The sequence below is a fragment of the Cervus elaphus genome, chromosome 24 (assembly GCF_910594005.1).
Source record: "Cervus elaphus chromosome 24, mCerEla1.1, whole genome shotgun sequence".
NCBI lineage: Eukaryota > Metazoa > Chordata > Mammalia > Artiodactyla > Cervidae > Cervus > Cervus elaphus.
In genome coordinates, this window is record NC_057838.1 from 13,483,631 (window position 1) to 13,510,689 (window position 27,059).

Genomic DNA, 27,059 nt, shown 5'->3' on the forward strand with positions numbered 1-27,059 from the left:
GATTCTGGGTTTTTGAGGATGTCTTCATAGATTATACAGACTTTCTTCATTTTTTTATTCTTTTTTCTCTTTAGGCTGAGTTCTTTCAAAGGTCCTATCTTCTTTTTTGTTTTTTTTTTTTTAAAGAATTTAAAAAATATTCACTTATTTATCTGGCTGTGTCAGGTCTTTGTTGCAGCACGCAGGGTCTTCACTGAGTCCTGTGGGACCTTTCGTTGTGGCCCACAGACCCTCTAGCTGTGGTCTGCAGGCTCTGGAGCACAGGGGCTCAGTAGTTAGTGGTGTGAGGGTTCAGTTACTCCGTGGCATAGGGGATCTTAGTTCTCTGACCAGGGGTTCAGAACCAGAGGTTCCCATGTCCCCTGCATTGCAAGGCAGATTCTTAACCATTGGATCACCAGGAAGTCTCCCTAGCTGTCTTACTGATTCTGTTTTCTATGTGGTCTACCTGCTTTTGATGCTATTTCATTTTTCATTTCATTTGTTCAGCTCTTAAACTCTAGAATTTTTTTTCAGTGATTTCTGTTTCTTAGTTAAATTTCTCATTTTCATCACAATCTGTTATTTTTTTAAATTTCTTTGAATTGTCTTTCTGTGTTTTCTTATAGCTGAGTTTCCTTAGAAGAGCTATTTTGAATTCCTTATTGTGTAAATAGTAGATTTTCCAGTCTTTAGATTTGGTTACTGGAAGATTATTATGATCTTTTGGTGATACCATGTCTCCTTGATTTTTTGTGTTTTCTGATAGAGTCCAAAATGCATCAGCAGAAACTACATTCCTTTAATGGCCTCTGGGAATCTTACATGCTACTCTCTGACTTGCTTCCTCTCCCCAGGCGTGGACTTCCTCTGTGATACTCGGGATGCATTATGAGAAATGAGAGAATTAAGTCTCTTGAGCAGAGTCATGCGCAGACTGAGATACCAAACGAGTGCGGCTGTCCCTTCTGAAACTGGACCCAGTGGCTCTCCCTTTCCTCTGTGAGAGAAATCACGGGCCATCTATTTAGCCACATGCTGTACCTGTGCATTATGTGATGCAGGCAGAGACAAGCTGTTCCTCTTACCCACTGCAGCTCATCCGAACTTCCTTTTTTCTTTGTCCTCAAAAGGAATGTCGATACTTCTCCTCTGGAAATATGGATTTCCACAAAGGCTCTCTCCTCTGAAGGTGACTGCTGAGTCAGACTATGGCTCAGGGGCTGGACCCGGCTCAGTCTCCTGTAGGTTTCACAGCTGGTACTGAAGTCTGCTGCTTATTACCCGGTGCTTTAGTCGGCTAGGTTTGCTGTAAGTCCCTTGGAGTAAGGTGCTGGGTCCCACTACTCACATGAACATTCTTCCATTTGTGGATAGATGCCTAATTTTTGTTCTTTAGTTTTTAATATTTATATGTATTAAGTTTTTCCTGAATGTACACAAGAGGTTATTGGATCAGAGATTAATTATTTATGAGAAAGAAACTAGTGAGTGGTTCCCTGAGTCTCACGTCTAACCCTGAGTCAGCAAAACCCAGGTCAAAGGTTTGTAGACAAAGTCTGTACTATAGGCAAAGAATGAAGAAAAACTAAGTTTTCTGTCCTTTTTATAAAAGGGAAGAAGACATCTGTCTCTCCTTCCCTTTCTGAGAGAGTTTTGTCAGAAATATCAAAGTCGTCATCGTTGTTATTCAGTCACTCAGTCGTGTCCAGCTCTTTGCAGCCCCATGATGTACTGGAGCACACTAGACCTCCCTGTCCTTCACTTTCTCCTGGAGTTTGCTCTAACTCGTGTCCACTGAGTCAATGATGCCATCCAACCATCTCATCTTCTGTTGCCCCCTTTTCCTCCTGCCTTCAGTCTTTCCCAGCATCAGGGTCTTTTCCAAGGAGTTGGCTCTTTGCAGCAGGTGGCCAAAGTATTGGAGCTTCAGCATCAGTCCTTCCAGTGAATGTTCTGGGTTGATTTCCTTTAGGATTGACTGGTTTGATCTCCTTGCAGTCCAAGGGACTCTCAGGAGTCTTCTCTTCAGCACCACAGTTCTCAGGCATCTCTTGGGCCCTCAGCCTTTTTTACTGTCCAGCTCTCACATCCATACATGACTACTGGAAAGCTACCATAGCTTTGACTATATGGACCTTTGTCGCAAAGTGAAGTCTTTGGAATGTAAATAAATCTCTCTGTGATAAGACCAGGCTCCGTTGTCTTCAGTTCTGTGACTGGGAAGTGTCTTCCTGCTCTGGACTCTCATCCCCTTTGAAATGTACACACATCTCTCCAGGTTTAAGTAAACCTCTCTGGGGCTTTTGCAGTTGTAATGTAATTCTAAGGTTGCTTTTAGTCCAGAATCCCAAATTTCAGTAAAATTTGGCCTGAAAGCACTAACTGTCCAGTAACATGAAAGGAACTTCCCTGTAGCCTCACAGAGGGAAGTTTCTTAATGATAAAATCTGTCAGGAAGACATAACAGTCCTAATTGGTCTATGTCAAATAACAGAACTGCAAGAACACTAAAGGGGGGCAAAAAGAGAATTACAATTACACCTCAGCGATTGATGTAGTGGCTAGAGTTTTCAAAAATCATCAAAGGCAGAAACATCTGGACAACACTGTCAACTACATGTTTAAGAATATTGATTGATGTGGGATTTCCCTGGTGATCCGTTGGTTAAGAATCTGCCTGCTAGTGCAGAGGACAAGGGTTCCATCCCTGGTCAGGGAAGATCCCACATGCTGTGGGCCAGCTAGTCCTGCGTGCCACAACTGCTGAACCCTGGCTCTAGAGCCCATTCTCTGCAACAGGAAAAAGAACCACAGTGAGGAGCCCATGCACAGCAGCTCAAGAGTAGCTTCTGCTCGCCACAACCAGGGAGAGCCTGTGCGTGGTGATGAAGGCCCAGTACAGCCAAAAATAAGTAAAACTTTTTAAGAATTACTGATTAATTTCCTTTGAGAAAGATCACCAGCACTCAGTAAGAATATCTGCTTCCTTAGCTCCTAGCAGCCTTGGAACTTAATATTTTATTATTTGTTAATCTGATAGTATTTGTATTTATTTTCAATTCATTAACTGCCTCGTGATTGAAAATGTTTACATATGCCTGCAATTTGATTTTTTCTTTTTGTAAGGTATGTTGATAATTTTATGTGTATTTCCATATTGTTACATAGCCTACTTTTGTTTATAATATTTTATATTGTATGTATTCCTCCCTTGTCTTTGACTTTTAAACCATCTTATATTCTTTAACTTAAAACGTTCGTGTAGGCGAATCCATCTCTTTACTCTTTTTTTGTTTCGTTTTTTCCTTTGATTTCTGCAGCTTATTTTTTGTGATCCTACTTGTTACTTAGAATCCATATAGGGCACACTCTCATTTTAAAACTTAACCTTATAAAAACAAGGTAGACTCGCTCCAACCAATGAATCATTGAAATGGGTCAGGTATTATAATTTCTATCTGTTTGTTTTTATAACCTAGATTGTTAGGTGAAGTGTTTGAAGTGAAGTGAAGTGAAAGTCGCTCAGTCACATCCAGCTCTTTGCGACCCCATGAACTATACAGTCCATGGACTTCTCCAGGCCAGAGTACTGGGGTGGGTAGCCTTTCCCTTCTCCAGGTGATCTTCCCAGCCACTGCAACATTATCCTGGTCTTCAGTAATTTAATATTATGTCTTCTTTTGGTTGTCAGATTATTAATAACTTCACAAGACGGATCCAGACCAAAATTAAAGATCTTCTACAGCAAATGGAAGAAGGGCTGAAGACAGCTGATCCACATGATTGCTCTGCTTATACTGGTTGGACAGGTGAGTCTAGGGGTTATAAGTAATTGATACATTTTATTTTTGGATTATGATATGTAAGACTTGGATCTGAATTTTTTTTCTTTTAAAATGATAGTGTTTTATACTTTGTAAAAGAAGTTTTGAACTATCTTCATTGATGAAATGCTTTCTAATTTTTTAAAAAAATTTATTAAAAAAAAAAAAATCTAGCTTAACAGGCTCTAGAGTGCCAGTGAGGCTCCACCTCACTGGAACCGACACAAATTCATTCTTATTTGTGGCTGAATTATATTCTATTGCATATATGTACCATACCTTCTTTATCCATTCTTCTGTTAATGAACGTCTAAGTTGCTTCCTTGTCCAAGCTGTTGTAAACAGCACTGCTGTGGACACTGGGGTACGTGTGTCTTTTTGAATTATGGTTTCTTAAATATATGCCCAGGGATGGTGTTGCTGGTTCATTTATTCCTCGTTTATTAAGGAATCTCTGTTCTCCGTAGTAACTATCAATTTACATCCCCACCAGCAGTGCCCGAGGGCTCGCTCCTTTCCACATCCTCTCCAGCATTTATTGTTTCTGCAGTTTTGGATGATGGCAGTTCTCTCTGGTGTGAGTTGATGCCTCATTGTAGTTTGGATTGGCATTTCTCTAGTGATCACCATGTGTTTATTGGCCATCTGGATGTCTTCTTTAGAGAAATGTCTGTTCAGGCCTTCTGCCCAATTTTTGATGGGGCTTTGTTTTTCTGATATTGAACTATATGAGCTGCTTCTATATTTTGGAGATTAGTCTTTTGTCAGTTATTTCATTTGCAGTTATTTTCTCCGATTCTCGGGATTGTCTTTTAATCTTCTTTATTGTTTCCTTTGCTGTGCAAAACGCTTGTAAATTTAATTATGTCCCACTTGTGGGTTTTGTTTTTTTTTTTTTTTAATTTCCATTACTCTCAGAGGTGGGTCAAAGAGGATCTTGCTATGATCTCGTCAAAAACTGTATTGCCTATGTTTTCCTCTAAGAGTTTTATAGTTTCTGGCCTTACTATTTAAGTCTTTAATCCATTTTGAGTTTATTTTTGTGTGTGATGTTAGGAGGTGTTCTAGTTTCATTCTTTTGCATGTGGCTGTCCAGTTTTCCCAGCACCGTTTATTGAAGAGACTGTCTTTTCTCCAGTGTATGTTCTTGCCTCCATTGTCACAGACAAGGCGCCCATAGGTGCATGGGTTTATCTCTGGGGTCTCTGTCCTGCCCCATTGGTCTATATTTCTATTTTTGTGCAAGTACCACACTGTCTTGATGACCGTAGCTTTGCAATAAAGTCTAAAGTAAGGAAAGTTAACTCCTCCAGCTCCATTCTTCTTTCTCAAGATTGCTTTGGCTATTGGGAGTCTTTTATTACAAATAGCTGTGAAAAGAAGAGAAGTGAAAAGCAAAGGAGAAAAAGAAAGATATTCCCATCTGAATGCAGAGTTCCAAAGAATAGCATGGAGAGATAATAAAGCCTTCCTCAGCGATCAATGCAAAGAAATAGAGGAAAATAACAGAATGGGAAAGACTAGAGATCTCTTCAAGAAAATTAGAGATACCAAGGGAATATTTCATGTAAAGATGGGCTCGATAAAGGACAGAAATGGTATGGACCTAACAGAGGCAGAAAATATTAAGAAGAGGTGGCAAGAATACACAGAATAACTGTACAAAAAAGATCTTCACAACCCAGATAATCACAATGGTGTGATCACTCACCTAGAGCCAGACATCCTGGAATGTGAAGTCAAGTGGGCCTTAGAAAGCATCACTACAAACAAAACTAGTGGAGGTGATGGAATTCCAGTTGAGCTATTTCAAATCCTGAAAGATGATGCTGTGAAAGGGCTGCACTCAATATGCCAGCAAATTTGGAAAACTCAGCAGTGGCCACAGGACTGGAAAAGGTCAGTTTTCATTCCAATCCCAAAGAAAGGCAATCCCAAAGAATGCTCAAACTACCGCACAATTGCACTCATCTCACACGCTAGTAAAGTAATGCTCAAAATTCTCCAAGCCAGGCTTCAGCAATATGTGAACCATGAATCCAGTTGTTCAAGCTGGTTTTAGAAAAGGCAGAGGAACCAGAGATCAAATTACCAACATCTGCTGGATCGTCAAAAAAGCAAGAGCGTTCCAGAAAAATATCTATTTCTGCTTTATTGACTATGCCAAAGCCTTTGACTGTGTGGATCACAATAAACTGTGGAAAATTCTGAAAGAGATGGAAATATCAGACCACCTGACCTATCTCTTGAGAAACCTGTATGCAGGTCAGGAAGCAACAGTTAGAACTGGACATGGAAAAACAGACTGGTTCCAAATAGGAAAAGGAGTATGTCTAGGCTGTATATTGTCACCCTGCTTATTTAACTTATATGCAGAGTACATCATGAGAAATGCTGGGCTGGAAGAAGCACAAGCCGGAATCAAGATTGCCGGGAGAAATATCAATAACCTCAGATATGCAGATGACACCACCCTTATGGCAGAAAGTGAAGAGGAACTAAAGAGCCTCTTGATGAAAGTGAAAGAAGAGAGTGAAAAAGTTGGCTTAAAGCTCAACATTCAGAAAACTAGGATCATGGCATCTGGTCCCATCACTTCATGGCAAATAGATGGGGAAACAGTGACTGACTTTATTTTTCTGGGCTCCAAAATCACTGCAGATGGTGACTGCAGCCATGAAATTAAAAGACACTTACTCCTTGGAAGGAAAGTTATGACCAACCTAGATAACATTTAAAAGCAGAGACATAACTTTGCCAACAAAGGTCCATCTAGTCAAGGCTATGGTTTTTCCAGTGGTCATGTATGGATGTGAGAGTTGGACCATAAAGAAAGCTGAATGCTGAAGAATTGATGCTTTTGAACTGTGGTGTTGGAGAAGACTCTTGAGAGTCCCTTGGATCCAACCAGTCCATCCTAAAGGAGATCAGTCCTGGGTGTTCATTGGAAGGACTGATATTGAAGCTGAAACTCCAATACTTTGGCCACCTCATGCAAAGAGTTGACTCATTGGAAAAGACCCTAATGCTGGGAATATTGGGGGCAGGAGGAGAAGGGGACGACAGAGGATGAGATGGTTGGATGGCATCACCGACTCAATGGACATGGGTTTGGGTGGACTCCAGGATTTGGTGATGGACAGGGAGCCCTGGTGTGCTGCGATCATGGGGTCACAAAGAGTTGGACATGACTGAGCGACTGAACTGAACTGAACTGTATTTCCATACAAATTGTGAAATTTTCTTTTCTAGTTCTGTGAAAAATACCATTGATATTTTGATAGGGATTGCATTGGATCTGTAAATTGCTCTGGGTAGTATTGTCATTTTCACAGTATTAATTCTTCCAGTCCAGAACATGGTATATCTCTGCATCTGTTTGTGTCATCTTTTATTTCTTTCATGAGCTTCTTATAATTTTTTACATACAGGTCTTTTGTCTCTTTAGGTAGATTTATTCCTAGGTATTTTATTCTTTTTGTTCAATGGTGAATGGCATTGTTTCCTTAATTTCTCTTTCTGGTTTTTCATTGTTAGTGTATAAAAATGCAAGGGATTTCAGTGTATTAATTTTGTGTCTTGCGACTTTAGTATGTTCATTGATTAGCTCTAGTAATTTTCTTGTGACATCTTTATGGTTTTCTATGTAAAGAATCATGTCATCTGCAAACAATGAGACTTCTACTACCTCTTTTCCAGTCTGGATTCCTTTTATTTGTTTTTTTCTTCTGATTACTGTGGGTAAGACATCCAAAACTTTCAGTGTTTCACCATTGAGAATAATGTTTGCTGTAGGTTTGTCACATTTGGCCTTTATTATGTTGAGGTATGTTCCATCAATGCCTATTTTCTGGAGAGTATTTTTTTTTTAGTCATCAATGGGTGTTGAATTTTGTTGAAAGCTTGCTCTGAATCTATTGAGATGATCGTGCAGGTTTTTTTCCTAACAATTTGTTAATATGTATATCACATTGATTGATTTGTGATATTGAAGAATCCTTGCATCCCTGGAATAAAAGCCCCTTGATCATGATGTATGAACCTTTTAATGTGTTGTTGGATTCTGTTTTCTAAAATTTTGTTGAGGATTTTTATATCTAATTTGTTGATGATATTGGCCTTTAATTTTCTTTTCTTGTGGCAGATTTGTCTGGTTTTGGTATGATGGTGGCCTTGTAGGACAAGTTCTAGAAAAGTTTGAGCAGGATAAGTGTTAGCTCTTCTCTAAATTTTTGGTAGAATTCACCTGTGAAGCCATCTGGCCGTGAGCTTTTGTTTGTTGGAAGATTTTTGATTACAGTTTCAATTTCTGTGTCTGTAATTGGTCTGTTTGTATTTTCTTTTACTTCTGTTTCAGTCTTGGAAGGTTATACTTTTCTAAGAATATGTCCATATCTTCTTGGTTGTTTATTTTATTGCCGTATAGTTGCTCGTAGTAATCTCCATGATTAATTTCTGCATTGCCTGTTGTAACTTCTCCTTTTTCATTTCTAATTCTATTGATTTGAGTCTTCTCCCTTTTTTTCTTAATGAGTTTGGCTAATGGTTTGTCAATTTTTTTTTTATCATTTAAAGAACTAGCTTTTAGTTTTATTGATCATTGCTTTTCCCTCCTTCATTTCTTTTTAACTTATTTCTGCTCCAATCTTCATGATTTCTTTCCTTCTACTAACTTTGGGGGTTGTTTGTTCTTTTTCTAGTTGCTTTAGGTGTAGGGTTAAGCAGTTGATTTGAATTTTCTCTTGTTTCTTGAGATAGGATTGTATTGCTATAAACTTCCCTCTTAGCACAGCTTTTACTGCATCCCATAGGTTTTGAGTGTCACGTTTTCATTGTCATTTGCTTCTAAGTATTTTTTGATCTCCTCTTTGGATTTCTTCAGTGACCTCTTCATTACTCAGAAGTATATTTTTAGCCTCCATTTGTTTGTGATTTTTATAGTTTTTTCCCCTTGTAGTTCTCATCTAATTTTATAGCATTGTGGTCAAAAAGATCTTGAGATGATTCCAAGATGTGATCTATCCTGGAGAATGTTCAGGAAAAAAGTGAGAAAAAAGTGAAATCTACTGTTTTTGGATGAAGTGCCCTGTAGATATCAATTAGGTCCAGCTAGTCCAATATATCATTTAAAGCTCGTGTTTCCTATTAATTTTCTATCTAGATGGTCTGTCCATTGGTGTGAATGGTTAAAGTCTCCCACCATTATTGAGTTACTGTAGATTCCCTCTTTAATAGTTAGCTTTTGCCTATGTATTGTGGTGGTGGTGGATATATCTTTATAATTGTTGTATCTTGTTCTTGGATTGAACCTTTGATCATGATGTGGTGTCCTTCCTTGTCTCTCGTAATGGTGTCTATTTTAAAGCCCATTTTATCTGGTATGAATGTTGCTGCTTGCACTTTCTTTTGTTTTCAGTTTGCATGGAATATCTTTTTCCAGCCCCTCACTTTCAGTCTGTATGTGTCTCTAGGTCTGAGGTTATTCTCTTGTGAACAGCATATATAAGGGTCTTGTTTTTATGTCCATTCAGCTAATCTGTGTTTTGATTGGAGCATTTAATCAATTTACACTTATGGTAATTATTGATATATATGATCCTATTACCATTTACTTTTTTTCTTTTGGGTTTGTTTCTGTAGGACTTTTCTTTCTCTTTTGTTTCCTATCTAGAGAAGTTTCCTTGGCATTTGTTAAAGCTGATTTGGTGGTGCTGAATTCTCTTCACTTTTGCTTCTGTAAAGCTTTTGATAATCTCTTTTGGATCTGATGAGATTCTTGCTGGATAGAGTAATGGTTGTAGGTTTTTTCCCTTTTATCACTTTTAAGTATATCCTGCTATTCCCTCTGACTTGCAGAGTTTCTGTTGAAAGATCAGCTGTTAACCTTACAGGGATCCCCTTGTATGTAATTTATTGCTTTTTCCTTGCTGCTTTTAAAATATTTTTTCTTTGTGTTTAATTTTCATTAGTTTGACTAATATGTGTCCTGGTGTGTTTCTCCTTAGGTTTATCCTTTATGGGATTCTCTGGTCTCCTTGGACTTGGGTAGCTATTTCCTTTCCCATGTTGGGAAGTTTTTGACTATAATATTCTCAAATATTTTTTCATACCCTTTCTTTTTCTCTTCTTCTTCTGGGATCCCTATAATTTGAATATTGATGCACTAAATATTGTCCCAGAGTTCTCTGGAGTGTTGCTGTATCTTTAATTTTTTTTCCTTTGTCCTATTCTGCTTCAGTTATTTCCACCATTCTGTATTCAAGCTCACTTATCTGTTCTTCTGCCTCAGTTATTCTGCTGTTGGTTTCCTCCAGAGTATTTTTAATCTCAATTATTGTGTTGTTCATTGCTGGCTGTCTATTCTTTATTTCTTCTAGGTTGTTGGTAAACATTTTTCATATATTCTAGATCTGTGTTCCATTCTATTTATCTGTGCATCCATTTTATTACCAAAATTTTGGATATCTTTACTATCATTGCTCTCAATTCTTTTTCAGGAAGACTACGTATTTCTTCTTCATTTGTTTGGTCTTGTGGGTTTTTACCATTTTTCCTTTATGTGCTTCATGTTTCTCTTTCTTTTCATTTTGTTTAATTTATTGCTTTTGAGGTCTCCTTTTTGTAGGCTTGAAGGTAGTAGTTCCTCTTATTTGTCAGGGTTGCCCCCGCCCCCATCGCTGGGGTTGGACCAATGACTTGTGAAGTTTCCCAGTTATGGGGACCTGTTCCTGTGTTCTTGTTGGTGGAACTGTGTCTTGTCTCCCTGAAGGGTAGTGCCATATCCAGTAGTATGTTTTGGGGTTTCTCTGGGCTTGTTATGGCTTTGGGCAGCCTGTCTGATAATGGGCAAGTGTGTGTTCCTATTTTGCTGAAGGTTTTACTTGAGGTGTCTGGTATTGAAGCTTGCTTGCTTTTGGGTAAGACTTGGTCTTAGTGTTGAGAGACCTTTGGAAGAGCTCTTGGTGATTAATGTTCCATAGTTGGGAAGTCTCTTGGTCCTGAGTCTTGTACTGAGGTCTCCCATCTCAGGGGTTAAGGCCCAACCCCTTAGTGTAGCTCCAAGACGTCACAGGCCACACAGCACAGAATGCAAAACCCCAAGACTAATGGTTAAACCACAATCAAGAACACCCAAAGAAACTCACACACTTATATTGAGAAAAGAGCAAGAAAAAAGAGATGAAAAGAAAAAGAGAAAAACAGGAGTCAAAAACAAAGAGCATAATCAAGCCATTAAACAAATCTATATGTGAAAATCAGTGCTAAAAACTAGACTAGAACATTGGAGAAGGAAATGGCAGCCCACCCAGTGTTCTTGCCTGGAGAATCCCAGGGACAACGGAGCCTGGTGGGCTGCCGTCTGTGGGGTCACGCAGTGTCGGACACGACTGAAGTGACTTAGCAGCAGCAGCAGCAGGCCAGCACAAATACAAAGTAAAAAGCATGGAAAAAATGTAATATGACTAAAGAGTACTGTAAAAACAGGAAAAAATAGGATGAATTCATTTAGAAATAAGATGTTTTAACAAAGGTGAAAGTAGTTCATAAAAAAATAACAAAGGTTTAATAAAGAAAGAACATTAGAACAATATGAAAGAGAAAAATATATAGAGTGATAGCTAGAAGAATGTTGTACTGATTCCTTATTTTCCTCTTCACACGGTGTGCTGTGGTCGGTCTACCTACTCAGAAAGCCTTCCAGCATTTCTGGAAAGGTCTTTGGACCTGTTGTGGGCAGTGTAGTGTCGGCTCAAACTCAGACTTTGCCTTACTCAGTACTTGGTTTACTTGCTCCCAGGGTCCACAATTTTGGGCTGATTGTGGGGATTTAGTCTGCTGCACCTGCAGCTGCAAGAGCTATTTCCCCTTCTCTCTGGTGCTCACACGGCCCCTGGTTCTCTGCTCTGGTTTAGGCCCTGCCTCTGCTTGTAGGTCTCCTTCTCATGTCTATTTTCCACCTAGACATGAGGGGACAAAAACAGCAGCTTATTAGGGCTCACTTGTTCAGTTGGACTGGGGAAAGAGAGGGGTACGGCAGACACATTTGGGGTGTGTGGGGAGTGCCCACTGAGGCTGAGATCTGCAGAAAGTCACCACACTCTAAGGAAGGTCATGCACCTCCCCAGGGGAATTGGCCTCAGGTTGTGGGTCCCTAGGCAGAGCCAAGCTGCTCAGGCCTCCGGGAAGGTGTGGGCAGTGACCTGTGCCCACTCACAGGATGCTGGCAGTTGCAACCCCTGGGGTCGAGACCACAGTGGCCTCCTGTCCACCGCCTCTGGCCCCCACACTGGCCCTGGCAGCAGTCACGTGTCCCGTGTTCCCCCGTCTGGGGTCACAGACTGCAGTTGCATCTGTTTCTGCATCTGGCCCTCCTGCCAGATTTTCTGTTTCTGGAGTCACTGACGGTCGCTCCCTCCTTGTCCCTCTGGTACTTGTGAGGATGGGGTCCGGCCTTCCCTGAGCATGGGGAGTTAGAGCCTTCCTGCAGCAATGATCTCCTGCTTCTCTGGCAGGCCCAGACTTCCCCCTGAACTTCCTTAGCTGTGTCATACTAACCTCCTCAGAGTGTCTTCATGGTGGTCAACCCCAGTCCTCTCCCTGGGGTCCGACCCCCAAAGCCTGAGCCTCGACACCCAGCCTCCACTCACTGGCAGGCATTCAGGCCACTTCTCGACTGGGAAGGGCTGTTTGGCAAGATCTCTGTGGTGAATTCTCGGTTTTGCCTCCTGAGCACCTGTTGCTGGGTTCCCCTCTGAGAGTCCAAAGGTCCCCCCGATCCCTCCCACGAGGGGGTTTCTGAGTGTGTGGAAACTTTCCCTCCTTCATGACTCCCTCCACAGGGCGCTGGTCCCCATCTCAAAATCCTTTGTCTCTTTATCCTTTGCTGTATCTCATTCTTACCTTATTTCAATGATAAGATTGACTGATCCTTTTGGAAGTCACTTGGTCTTCTGCTGGTGTTCAGAAGTTGTTCTGTAGGAGTTGTTCCACATGCTGATGAATTTTTGATGTGTTTGTTGGGGGAAAGGTGATCTCCCCATCTTACTCATCTGCCATTTGAAGGTCTCCTGGACATTAATATTCTTAAACACTTGCCTACCCGTCCTGAGCCCCAACTGCTTCCATTCTGGGCCATGTGTTCCTTCCAGGCCTGTTAATTTTATTTCTAAAGAAATTCTTTCTGCTTGAAGTTTAAATGTCATATGAAGTTAGTATGTCATTTTTGTAACATTAATTACCTGACCTAATATATGTCTGATTTTTTAAATGTGTAATGAGAACAGACTTGCTATAAGGTCTGTTTTTCTTTGTTTGCTTCTAGGTCTTTGTTCTTTGCAACAAGTTGTATTTGTGTGACTCTTCTGGTCTTATAGTTATCTATGATTTAACCTTCTGTTTGTACTCATTTAAATCATTTGTACATAGAAAGATTTTGATTTTGATAATTATAATTAAGCAAGCAACCAGTAATAACACTTCACATCAAAAATTTTCATTTCAAAATGTTTGCCTTAACTAATCTTTATATTCTTTTTATTATTTTATCATGGTGCCATACATTATAATAGCTACCTAGGGAATACAAAAGAAATGAGACAGACCTTGGTTTTTGTTGTTGTTGTTTTTTAATTATTTATTTTAATTGGAGGCTAATTACTTTACAATATTGTGGTGGTTTTTGCCATACATTGACATGAATCAGCCATGGGTGTACATGTGTTCCCATCCTGAAGCCCTCTCACCTCCCTCCCCATCCCATCCCTCAGGGTCATCCCAGTGCACCGTCCCTGAGCACCTTGCCTCATGCATCAAACCTGGACTGGCGATCTGTTTCACAAATGATAATATATATGTTTCAATGCTATTCTCTCAAATCATCCCACCCTTACCTTCTTCCAGAGAGTCCAAAAGTCTGCTCTTTACATCTGTGTCTGTTTTGCTGGACAGACCTTGTTTTGAGGGATTAGAAACAAAGTATGATTATTGTCAATGACAATTCACATGTAAATTTATAGTCTTTTCTTGCTAAATTTTTATAGTTTAATCAGTAAACAGTATGGACAGAAGTCACCAGGAGCTGGTACTTGTTTTGCAAGTGACACTCAAGTATGATGGCCACGATCGCTTTATTTGTGTTTATATGTGTACTCACTTATGTTATGCTTTATTATTTGCCTGTTGTGACTACAATATTACATGGTGACAATAGAATTGAAGTTTTCAAACTTTTATACCCAGACAGACATGGAGCTAGTTCTCTTACAGAGCCAAAGAAATTTATCTTAAATATAAAGTTAAATAATTTTGGCTAACTTGAAGTAAAATACAAAGAATACAGTTATTTTGAAAGGAAAAATCAATTATTAGTAGCACAGGTTTCCCCCTATGAAGTCTTTTACTTAAAGCATTTCTTCTTGTTGAAAAGAGGTTTTAACTCCATTATTGTTAGGCCCCAAATTGGCTAGGCATCGGAATTATCTGGAGAGCTTTATAATAAACAGAGACTCCATTCTAGGACAGTTGTATCAGGAACTCAGAGGGAATCATTGTTTTTTTAAAAATCCCCAATTGTTGTCATTTTGGGGGATCACTGAGAGTTATCATGGAAGTATTTGGCTTGAATGATTTCAAATAATATTTAGGGCTTTGGGGTTCATGTAGCAGTATGGAATCCACTTGGACCCGTACCTCCCTGTCTTGTCTCCTAAAACTGTACAATATAAGAAGAGTAATTGAACCATTCAAAATGTATCTCTTTAGCAAACTATGAGATAGAGAATATACACAAATAATACAGGGTTAAAAACAAATACCATCCAGAATGACTATGGAAAGAGCATTGGTAGAGCAGAGGAAGAAAGACAAAGGATCCAGGGGTGGCAAAATCTGTCCTGTCCCTCCCCACAAGTGATTATTCCCAGCAGGAGTGAGACACACCCTAGGGGAAACTTTGAGGGCATATCTGAGTGAAAAGTGGGCAAGTAGTGCTGGACAAAGCAGAGAAGAAAGGTATCTGGTTATATGGGGAACATAGGTTTTATAGACTTTCTAACAAAGCACTATTCTGAAAAAGAGGATTAACTTAGAAAGCAGAAGCTGCGTTCCTGGTGACACTGCTAATGTGTAGGAAGGAGGGAAACATCAATGGTAGATGCCTTCTGAAACAAAAAGAGAGTCAAAGGAAGGCTGGCCACCAAAAGTCATCATTTATTAAGTAAACTGTTCCTCACCTAAAAAGAAGATGCCTTTCAGATTAAAGCCACTCTCACCATCTTCCTCTTCTAGAGAATCTTCCTATTAATATTTGATCCAGAAAAAGCCATCTGTTTCAAATTTAAGAAAAAGATCAATTATTTACATAATATTAGAAAAAATAAAAAAGAAAATCAGAGTTTGTCAGCAGAAGAAAACATAGCAAGAAAATTCTACTACAAGATGGAAAAAAATGCAGCACTTTTCAGCATTAATTTTGTAACTTAATTATGCAGTATATTCACAATGCAGAAATAAAGGAACTCTGAGAAGAGGTGGTAAGGCAGTAAGATGATGTAAAATAAGAATTGACAGAACTCAAAAAAGAAATTCAAGGAAAAGACAAAATCACGTCAGAAATAAGGACCAAATTGCAAGGAGTTGAAGAAAGAATTGAAACCACAGAAAATACAGGAATACATAAAAGGAAAAGTAAAACAAGAAAAAAATTAAATTGAAGGAAAACTTTCAGTTTCTGCCTGACGTGTGAGGAGTTACTAATAAAATAATTCTGATGGATCCAGAAAATTGGAGTTACATGACAAATAGCTACACCAAAAATAGGAACAATATTCAGGGAGATTCAGAAAATCACAATTTACTAGAGCAGAGACCTACAAAGGGAAATCACCACAAGAACCTAAATTGTAATTGGTTAATGCTAGAAACTCACTGTAGGCAAATATGAGAGAGAAAAAAACTCCAGGAGGACCCAATCATAGGGAGGCTTCCACACTTTTGTGAAGTTAACTTCAGCAGTTATCCCAGGTCCCCACTGTGAATATTGGAGAAAAATCCCTGCATGCTTCTCGTGGGGTTGAGGGGCAAAGGAACCATTTTTAAATATTCCAGAGCATTCTGTTCTTAACAAGGCCAGCCTTCAGGAGATATTATTTTACCAGAGCTTAACCTACTGGATCAGAAGCTAAGCTACCTGGGGAAAGGATAATAGCCGACTCCAGCTCCTCCTGGCATCCTGTCCAACCTAAGGGCAGGAAGACGCTGAGGAGTACCGATGGAGTTCATGGTCCAGGGGCACCTGTTCACTGAAACACTGAGACCTACTCATAGGACCATAGAATGCTTCCACTCCCGCACTCCTGACCACTCCATTACCATAAGACTATTTGCTGCAGTTTCTTTTACCCAGTACTTTGTCTACCTTTCAACAGAACAATTGCTAGACATACTGAAAGGCAAAAACAAGCCAGTTTGAGGCGACTAAATAAACATTAGAGCCAGAACGAGATATGGAAGGAATGTTGGAATTATTGGACCAGGAATTTTTAAATACTATGATGATATGCTAAGGATTTTAAATGAAAGGTAGACAACTTGAAGGAACCCATGGATAATGTAAACAGAGAGATGTAAATTCTAAGAATTGAACATAAATGCTAGAACTCAAATACACGGTAACAAATGAAGAATTGTCTACTAGACACAGCTAAGGAGAGAATCCTTAGCTTAAAGATACAGCAGAAGAAACTTATAAAACTGAAAAAAAAATCAGAATATTCAAGAAATGGGAAACAATGACAAAAGGTTTAACATTTGTGAAATGGGAATACCAGAAAGAAAAGAAACAGAGAAAGGATCAGAAGCAATATTTGAAGCAATAATGACTAAGAATGTTTCCAAATTAATATGCACTAAACCACAGGTCTAGGAAGCTCAGAGAATACCAAACAGGATAAATACCAAAAACAAAGAACAAAAACCTGCATCTAAGCATTTAATATCCAAACTTCACAAAACCAAAGGTAAAGAAATCTTGAAAGAGATACATGCATCCCAGTGTTCATCACAGCACTGTTTATAATAGCCAGGACCTGGAATCAGCCTAAATGTCCACAGCAGAGGAGTGGATAAAGAAGATGTGGGCATATCTGGGCTTCCTTGGTAGCTCGACAGTAAAAGAATCTGCCTGCAAAGTGGGAGATCCAGGTTTGATCCCTGGGTCAGGAAAATCACCTGGAGAACAGAATGACTGCCCACTCCAGTATTCTTGCCTGGAGAATTCTATGGACAGAGGAGCCTGGAGGGTTACAGTATACAATGTAATTTACTCAGCCATGAGAAAGAACTGAAATAATGCCATTTGCAGCAACATATGGACCTAGAGATTGTCATACTGAGTGAAGTAAGTCAGACAGAAAAAGACAAATATTGTATGATATTTCTTATATGTGGAATCTTTAAAAAGGATACAAGTGAACTTATTTACAAAATAGAGTCACAGATGTAGAAAACAAACTAACAGTTACCAGTGGGGAAAGTGGGGAGGGAAAGATAATTTGGGAGAGCGGAATTGACACAAACACACTGGTATATATAAAATAGATAACTAATAACGACCTACTATAGCGCAGCTTCCCTCGTGGCTCAGTAGTAAAGCATCCCTCTGCCAATGAAGGAGACGTGGGTTCAATCCCTGGGTCAGGAAGATCCCCTGAAAAAGAAAATGGCAATTCACTCCAACATTCTTGCCTGGGAAATCCCATGGACAGAGGAGCCTGGCAGGCCACAGTCCATGGGCTCACAGAGTTGGACACAGCTGAGCAACTGAGCATGCATATAGTACAGGAAACCTTAGTCAATACTCTGTAAAGACCTAGATGGGAGAACAATTGAAAAATGACTGGGTATATGTATATGTATAACTGATTCACTTTGCTTTACACCTGAAACAAACACAGCACTATAAATCAACTATCCTCCAATAATATATATTTTTTAAACTCTTGGAAGAACATAAAGGAAAAAACTGCCCTACTATAGAGAAGCAAGGATCAGAATTACACCAGACTTCTTTTCAGCAACAATGTAAGCAAGTTAAGAGTGGAGTGAAATATTTCAAGTGTTAAGAGTTAAAAAAAGAATCCTAGAATTTTGTACCCTTTCAATTTATCCTTAAATGTGAAGGAGGTATAAAAACTTTCTCAAACAGAAATCAAGGGAATTTGTTGCCATTTGACTTGATTTTCAAGAAATGGTAAACCAAGTCTTTGTGAGAAGGAAAATGGTATTAGTTAGCTACTTGTTGCTTGTCACTCAGTTTTGCCTGACTCTTTGAGACCCCATGGACTTCTTTGTCCATGGGGATTCTCCAGGCAAGAATACTGGAGTGGGTTGCCAGGCCCTCCTTTGGAGATCTTCCCAAGTCAGGGACCGAACCCAGGTCTCCCTCATTGCAGGTGGATTCTTTACAATCTGAGTCACCAGGAGTTACTGGGATCTGCATTTAAAATAAGGAAGAGCTTTAGTGTATGAATAAGTGAAGGTGAAATAAAAACTTTTATTTTTCTTATTCTCAAATGATCTGGCAGATCAAATTATTAGATTGGTGCAAAAGTAATTGCAGTTGTAATTGCAACTAGCAAAAGTAATTACTAGTTGGTACAAAAGTAATTGAGGTTCAAAAGTAATTGTGGTTGATGTTTGCATCAATGAACCGCAATTATTTTTGCACCAAGCACTTTTGAACCCCACTTTTTTGCACCAACTGCAATTACTTTTGCACCAACTTAATATATATTCAAATAACAGCAGTTAATATATTTGTTACATAAGCATATATGTATGTTTATATATATGCACATATATATATGATTATGTATATGTTGTTGTTGTGTCCAACTCTTTGTGACCCAGTGGACTGCAGCACGCCAGCCCCTTCTGTCCTCCACTATCTCCTGGAGTTTGCTCAAATTCATGTCCATTGAGTCGATGGCACTATCTAACCATCTCGTTCTCTGCTGCCCCCTTCTCCTTTTGCCTTCAACCTTTCCCAGCATCAGAGTCATTTCCAATGATTCATTTGTGTCAGGTGGCCAAAGTATTAGAGCTTCAGCATCAGTCCTTCCTATGAGTATTGAGAGTTGATTTGCTTTAGGATTGACAGGTTTGATCTCCTTGCAGTCTAGGGGACTCTCATGAGTCTTCTCTAGCACCACTGTTTGAAAACACTGATTATTGATTCTTCAGTGCTCAACGTTCTTTATGGTCCAACTCTCATGTCTGTACATGACTGCTGGAAAAACCATAGCTTTAACTATATGGACCTTTGTCAGCAAAGTGATGCCTCTGCTTTTTAATATGTTGCCTAGGTTTGTCATAGTTTTCCTTCAAAGGAGCAAGTACCTTTTAATTTCATGACTGCAGTCACTGTTCACACTTGTGATTTTGGAGCCCAAGAAAATAACATCTGTCACTGTTTCCACTTTCCTCCTTCTATTTGCCATGAAGTGTTGGGACCAGATGCCATGAGTTTAGTTTTTTTAATATTGAGTTTCAAGTCAGTGTTTTCACTTTCCTCTTCCAGCCTTATCAAGAAGCTCTTCAGTTCCTCTATACTTTATGCCATTGGAATGGGATCATCTGCACATCTGAGGTTGTTGATATTTCTCCCAGCAGTCTTGGTTCTAGTTTATGATTCTTCCAGTCTGGCATTTCACATGATGTACTCTGCATATAAGTTAAGTAAGCAAGGTGACAATAAACAGCCTTGTTGTCCTCCTTTCCCAATTTTGAACCAGTTTTCCATGTTCAGTTCTAACTGTTGCTTATTAACCTGCAAGAAGTGAGAACAGGAGACAGGTAAGGAGGTCCCATCTCTAAGAATTTTCCAGTTTTTTGTGATCCACACAGAGTCTTTAGTTAATGAAGAAGAAGTAGATGTTTTTCTGGAATTCCCTTACTTTCTCCATGAGACAGTGAATGCTGGCAATTTGATCTGTGGTTCCTCTGCCTTTTCTAAACCCATCTTGAGCATCTGGAAGTTCTCGATTCGTGTATGCTGAAGCCTAACTTGAAGAATTTTGAGCATGACCATACTATCGTGTATATGTTATGTATAAGTAAAATGAACAATAGTAAGATACAACAGAAAGGAAGATGAATTTATTATTTTGTTATTATAAGATACTTGCTCTACCCATGAAGTGTTATAGTGATATTTGTAAGTGGAGTGGGATTAAATTGAAAAAAAAATCACATCATAAAATACAGAGAAAACATTTGGCAAAATCCAATGCCTATTTGTGATTTAAACATCTCAGTGAACTAGGAATAGAGGGGAACATCCTCAACTTGGTTAAGAACATCACAAAAAAACTATGTCATATTTAATGGTAAAATATTTAAAACTTACCTGCTAAGATCAGCAACATGGTAAAAATGTTGCTCACCACTGCTTTCAGCATCATACTTGAAGTTCTAGCAGATGTAATAAGACAAAAAAAGGAAATAAAAGGTATGCGGATTCGGAAGGAAGAAATAAAACTGCCTTTGCAGATGTCATAGCCATTCTATGTAGAAAATCAGAATCAACAACAAAAAAATTTTCTGGAACTAATAAGCAATTAGAGAAAAGTTGCGTGATATGAAGTGAGTTTGCAAATTGTTTTTTTATATACCAGTAATGAATAAGTGAAATTTAAAGTAAAGAACACAATACCATTTGCATTAGCATCCCCCCAAAATACTGAGGTACAAATCTATCAAAATATATACAAAAAATCTGTGAGAGGTAAACTACAAAGCTCTTTATTAAAGATACCAAAAGGAGAACTAAAGTGAGATATTTCATGTTCTTGGATAGGAAGACTCAATATTGTCAAGATGTCATTTCTTCCCAGTTTGATTTATAGATTCAATGCAGTTCCAATCAAAATTCCAACAAGTTATTTTGTGAATATCAACTAACTGATTCTAAAGTTTATAGAGAGAGGAAAGAAACTCAGACTATTCCACTCAGCATTGAAGGAAAAGAACAGATGGAGAACTAAGATTTACAAGACTTTTAAGACTATAAGACTCATAAGCTGCAGTAATCAAACAGGTATAGTACTGGTGAAAGAACAGAAGAGAGCCCAGACATAGAGCCACAGAAATACAGTTACTGATATTTAACAGAGGATCAAAGGCAATGCAGTATAGCAGAGATGGTCATTTCAACAAATGGTTCTAGAGCACCTGGGCATCCGCATGCTACAGAATGAATCTAGATGCCTTTCAAAAGAATTAGCAAAAAAAAAAATTAGCAAAATAGATTATGGACTTGAACATAAAATATAAGACTCCTCAAGATAACACAGGAGAAAACCTAGATGACCTTTGGTGTGGAACTGACTTTTTACATACAACACTGAAGATGTGATCTGTGAAAGAAATACAGCCAAAACCCTGGGAATATTGTAGGTTCAGTTCTAGACTATCACAGTAAAGCAAGTTTCACAATAAAATGAGTCATATAAATTTTTGGTTTCTCAGTGCATATAAAAGTTATGTTTAGTCTGTTAAGTTTGTAACAGTATCATGTCCAAAAAAAAAAAAAAATAAAGCAATGTACATACCTTAATTTTAGCAAACTGTATTCAGAGTTGCCACAAGTTTGAAGTAGCCACGATGTCTTTCAGTGAGTAAGTCGATAAATAAATGGTGCATCTAAACAATGAAGTATTATTCAGCATTAAAAGGAGGTGTGCCAAAAAGAGACATGGAAGAAACTTAAAACTTTCTAGTTTTTCTAGAAGACATTCCGAAAAGGCTACGTACTATATGATTTCAATTATATGGTATTCTGGAAAATATGTAACTATGAGGACAGTAGAAGTGGTTACTGGTCTCAGTGAATTTAGAAGTAGAGGACAGATGAACAGGCAGAGCACAGAGGATATTTAGAACAGTGAAACTGCTCTGGATCTTCCACAGTGGTGGATACATCTTGTTACACACTTGTCCCAGCCCATAGAGTATATAACACCAAGAGCGGATGCAGTATAAACTGTGGGCTTTTGGTGAAAAGTTGTGACGCAGGGACTACTGTGGTGTGGGATGTCCGTAGTTGAGGAGGAGGTGTATGAGAGAAGTATCAACAGGCAGGAAATCACCTTGGTGTTAAACCTCTTAAGTGGCCACATTCAGAAGTTCACCAGCACCCTGCAAGACTTTCAAGGAGATAAGATTTTAAATCCAGCTAGGTTACCACCCTCCAGACGTATAAAATATAACAAAAGGTATAAGAAGAACCTAGAAAATATTTTTATTTAGAGCATTGCAGAGGACTCTGCTAGTGTAGTAGCTTACGAACAGTGGCTCATAGGCCAACTCTGGGGAAAAGTCTGTTTTTTCACAGGCCTGGTACCAAGAAGGGCTTTTATTTATATTCCTAAGAAACCTATCTAGGTTTTTATGGGAAAAACAATTTGCTGACTCCAGCATTAGAAGCTTAGCCACGATACGATTCAAGGAAACATGGACATAAGCATAGAGTAACATTGATTAGGAACAGAATTTTGCAGATAGGAGAACCAGGCATACAAACATCAATAAAATTGAGAAACCTTAAAACAGGAAATTTTGGGAATACATGACTACTTTTCACTACATAAATTTATTTCACAATATAACTGAAATGGATAATTCTCTGAATACATAATCTACCAAATCTGACACTGGAAGAGATACAACATGTAAATAGATAAAATTCCAAATAAAAATTTGAGAATGTTATCAACTACCTGCCCAAAAATTTCACTGGGAAATTTTACCAAACTTTTGTTAAAGGACAGGAAATCCCAAGGAGAATGACATAAGAATGCTGTAACAGGAGTTCTGTACTGTTTCCCTCTCCCACCCAAAGAAGACTGATTTTGATAATTGCACACAAATGAGAGTACCCTTCTGGGACCCAAGAGTCCAGTGGAGGAGTTACGTGATACCACTGAAGCAAAGAAAAAAAAACATATGGAACTGAGATTGGACACATTGAAAGGGGTAAGAGGAAGATTCCCACATCACCTGTCACCCTATCGTCAACAGCTCAGGGCCAAGAGAGAGATGCTTGGCCTGTGATTTCTCCTGCAGAGGAAAGTGAGAACATATGAGTGAGTGCCCAGCTTCCCCAGCTCTTTGTGAACTGCTGAGGACACCGACTTCTCTCTCACCCCTTTCAGAATACAGAGGTGATCTACATAACTGAGGGGCAAGGAGAGCATAGCAGCCAGGGCTCACAATTCAGCAGGGGACACAAGTCCATAACCACTGTGCAGACTCCATCAGGAGGCCTGCCCGTGAGTCACTGGGGGCACCACCTGTGCATCCCCCCAAACTGGCCCATGGTTACCTCCAACATTCTGCATCCCACACCCACACACTGACCCACCTTAGGTGTGCCCCTGACGGCAGTGTGTGCAACCTTTGTGGGCAGTTACTCAGCATGGGCAGAAAGTTGGCTCAACCCAGCAGGACTGGGAGAAAGCATACACACTTGAGCAGCCCTCAACTACCCTAGGAAAAGCAAACAGGAGACTCAACATTCACCTGACTTTATGGAATCAGGAGAGGCATACAGTCTTAAGAATTCTCCCCTAACAGGGAACAAACAGTGTGGAGCAGGCATATCCATAGAGACGTTCTGAGAAAGCCTGAGAATCCCTCGTAAGTCTGACAGAAGGCATTTCATTCCTGAAGGCTGTCAATAAAGACTGAAGGAGGTGACTGCATCTTCAGATGCTGAGACAGCAACACACGACTTCAAGAAACATGAAAAATCAAGGAAACATAATACCACTTATACTTCAGAATTTTATAATAAAATAACTGTCCAGTAACCACCCCTAAAGAAATGGAGATTTATGGTTTGTCTGATAAAGAATTATTCAAATAAGTGTTTTTTGAGAAGCTCATGAACTACAAGAAAATGGAGAAACACATTTTAATGAAATCAGGGAAACGATACATAAAACGATACAAAACAGAACAGGAAAACCATACATAATAGAACCAGAAAGGAAGCCTGGAGCTGAAGAATACAAACAAATGACATGACAACTGCAGCAGAAAGCAGCCGCAGCAGAAGGAATCAACAAGAAAAAAATAGCCTATGAGCTTGGAAGCAGGTCATTTGTAATTAACCAGTCAGAGGAGAAAAAACTAAAAAGAATGAATAAAAGTAAAGAAAGCCTACATGAATTAAGGGATGTCATCAAGAAAACAATTAATGCATTATAGGAGTCACAGAAGGAAAAAGGGCACAGGGGAAAGCAAAAGCTTATTTAAAGAAATAATGGCTGATAATTTTCAAAACCTGGAAAGAGAGATGGGAATTGAGTTCAAGATGTCTGTACTTTCCCAAAGAGATTCAACTCAAGGAAGATGTTACTGAGACACATTGTAATAAAACTGTCTAAAATCAAAGACAATTTCTGAAGCAGGAAACAAAAAACTACTTACATGCAAGTTCAGTTCAGTCGCTCAGTCGTGTCCGACTCTTTGCCACCCCATGAACCGCAGCACGCTAGGCCTCCCTGTCCATCACCAACTCCTGGAGTTTACTCAGACTCATGTCCATGGAGTCGGTGATGCCATCCAACCATCTCATCCTCTGTCATCCCCTTCTCCTCCTGCCCCCAATCCCTCCCAGCATCAGGGTCTTTTCAAATGGGTCAACTCTCTGCATCAGGTGGCCAAAGTATTGGAGTTTCAGCTTCAACATCAGTCCCTCAAATGAACACCCAGGACTGATCTCCTTTAAGATGGACTTGTTGGATCTCCTTGCAGTCCAAGGGACTCTCAAGAGTCTTCTCCAACACCACAGTTCAAAAGCATCAATTCTTCAGCATTCAGCTTTCTTTATAGTCCAACTCTCACCTCCATACATGACTACTGGAAAAACCATAGCCTTGACTAGACAGACCTTTGTTGGCAAAGTAATGTCTCTGCTTTTTAATATCCTGTCTAGGTTGGTCATGACTTTCCTTCCAAGGAGCAAGTATCTTTTAATTTCATGGCTACAATAACCATCTGCAGTGATTTTGTAGCCCAGAAAAATAAAGTCAGTCACTGTTTCCCCATCTATTTGCCATGAAGTGATGGGACCGGATGCCATGATCCTAGTTTTCTGAATGTTGAACTGTAAGCCAACTTTTTCACTCTCCTCCTTCACTTTCATCAAGAGGCTCTTTAGTTCTTCTTCACTTTCTGCCATAAGGGTGGTGACATCTGCATATCTGAGGTTATTGATATTTCCCTGGCAGTCTTGATTCCAGCTTGTGCTTCCTCCAGCCCAGCATTTCTCATGATGTACTCTGCATATAAGTTAAATAAGCAGGGTGACAGTATACAGCCTTGACATACTACTTTTCCTATTTGGAACCAGTCTGTTTTTCCATGTCCAGTTCTAACTGTTGCTTCCTGACCTGCATACAGGTTTCTCAAGAGGCAGGTCAGGTGGTCTGGTATTCCCATCTCTTTCAGAATTTTCCACAGTTTATTGTGATCCACACAGCCAAAGGCTTTGGCATAGTCAATAAAGCAGAAATAGATGTTTTTCTGGAACTCTTTTGCTTTTTCGGCAATCCAGCAGATGTTGGCAATTTGATCTCTGGTTCCTCTGCCTTTTCTAAAAGCAGCTTGAACATCTGGAAGTTCACGGTTCATGTATTGCTGAAGCCTGGCTTGAAGAATTTTGAGCATTACTTTACTAGCATGTGAAATGAGTGCAAAGTAACCCCCAGTAAAGCTATCAGAAGATTTCTCGGTAGAAACCTTGCAGGCAAGAAGAGAATGGATTGGTGTATTCAAAGTACTTAGAGAAAAAAAGAAAATCCAAACAAAAATACTTAACTTGGCAGTCTGCGCATCAGAAATGAAGGAGAAATAAAGACTTTCATAAACAAACAAAATCTGAGGGAGTTCATCATAACTGACCTGCTTTACAGGAAATACTGAAATTAGTTCTTCAAACTAAAACAAAAGGATGCTAATTAGTAACATGAAAATCTAAAACACACTGTTATAAGCAAGTGTGTAGTCAAATCCAAATACTACAGTAATGTAATGTGGTCATGTAGTACTGAATTGTATTAATACTACAAAGGTTTTAACAGAAATAGTAAAATTAACTATAGCTACATAACATAAAATATGTATAGGAATTCATGATATCAGAAACATAAAATGGGAGAGAGGAGAGTTTTTGTATCAACTTAAAATAGAGTGTTATGTTTAATGTAAATATTATAGTAACACAAAGCAAAAACCTATAGTAGATACACAAAAATTGTTTTTAAAAAGGAATTTAAGTATTCCAATAGGGACAGTCATCAAATCACAAGGGAAGACAGCTGGAGAGCAGGAAAGGAACTATGGAGCAGCCAGAGAAATAAGATGGCATTAGTACATGCTTACATATCATCACTAAGTACTTTAAATATAAATGGATTAAATTCTAAAGTCAAAGACAGAGTGGTTGAATGAATTAAGAAAAAACCAATATCCGGTAACTATCCTCCAATTAAATAATTAAAAAAAAAAACAATAAAATTCAAAAGTCTGAATTCTCACAGACTTTTTATTTGTATTATTTTTACTACTATAAAGTTAAACGTGAAAAGTCTCAAATGTTTGGAAGTTAACATAGTTTCAAATAATGCGAAAGGAAAAATCAAAACTCAAAATTATTTTTAACTGAATGATAATAAAATACAGTATTTGAAGTTCATGGGCTATAGGTAAGGTTAAGGTAGAATATTACACTGGATAATATTTAATCATCCTTGAATGCTTAGAACAAACCTGCTTGGTCATGATGTGTTATTCTCCTAAAATAGATCACTAGATTTCACTTAGGATTTTTGCATTTAAGCCCACAAGTCTGGTATCCTGTTTTCATTGTTTATGCTTTTTGTCTGATTTTGAAATTAAAAATTACACTGTCATTAAAGAACTGTTTGGAAGATTTTAAAAAGACACACAATATGCTGCTTACAAGAGACTCATGTCAGTTTTATGGACATAGGCTGAAAGTGGAGGCTGGGAAATTATATTCCATGCAACTGGAAATGAAAATAGAGCCAGAGCAAGTATACTTATCTGAGAACAAATAGACTTTAACTCCAAAAACTTTAACAAGAAACGAAGATGGTCATTATATAATGATAAAGGAGTCAGTTCATCAAGAGAATATAACAGTTGTAATTATGTATTATGCAGGCA

At 38.8% G+C, this 27,059-nt stretch overlaps 1 protein-coding gene across 1 annotated transcript in view; it reads left to right on the forward strand.

The window, feature by feature from the left end:
- The window catches only part of LANCL2 (LanC like 2), a 108,542-nt gene that overhangs the window by 36,299 nt on the left and 45,184 nt on the right, over positions 1-27,059 (forward strand). Inside the window, exon 2 of the mRNA XM_043885722.1 lies at positions 3,674-3,791. Within this exon, the coding sequence (XP_043741657.1) occupies positions 3,674-3,791 (118 nt within the window). The remainder of the gene's footprint in view (positions 1-3,673; positions 3,792-27,059) is intronic.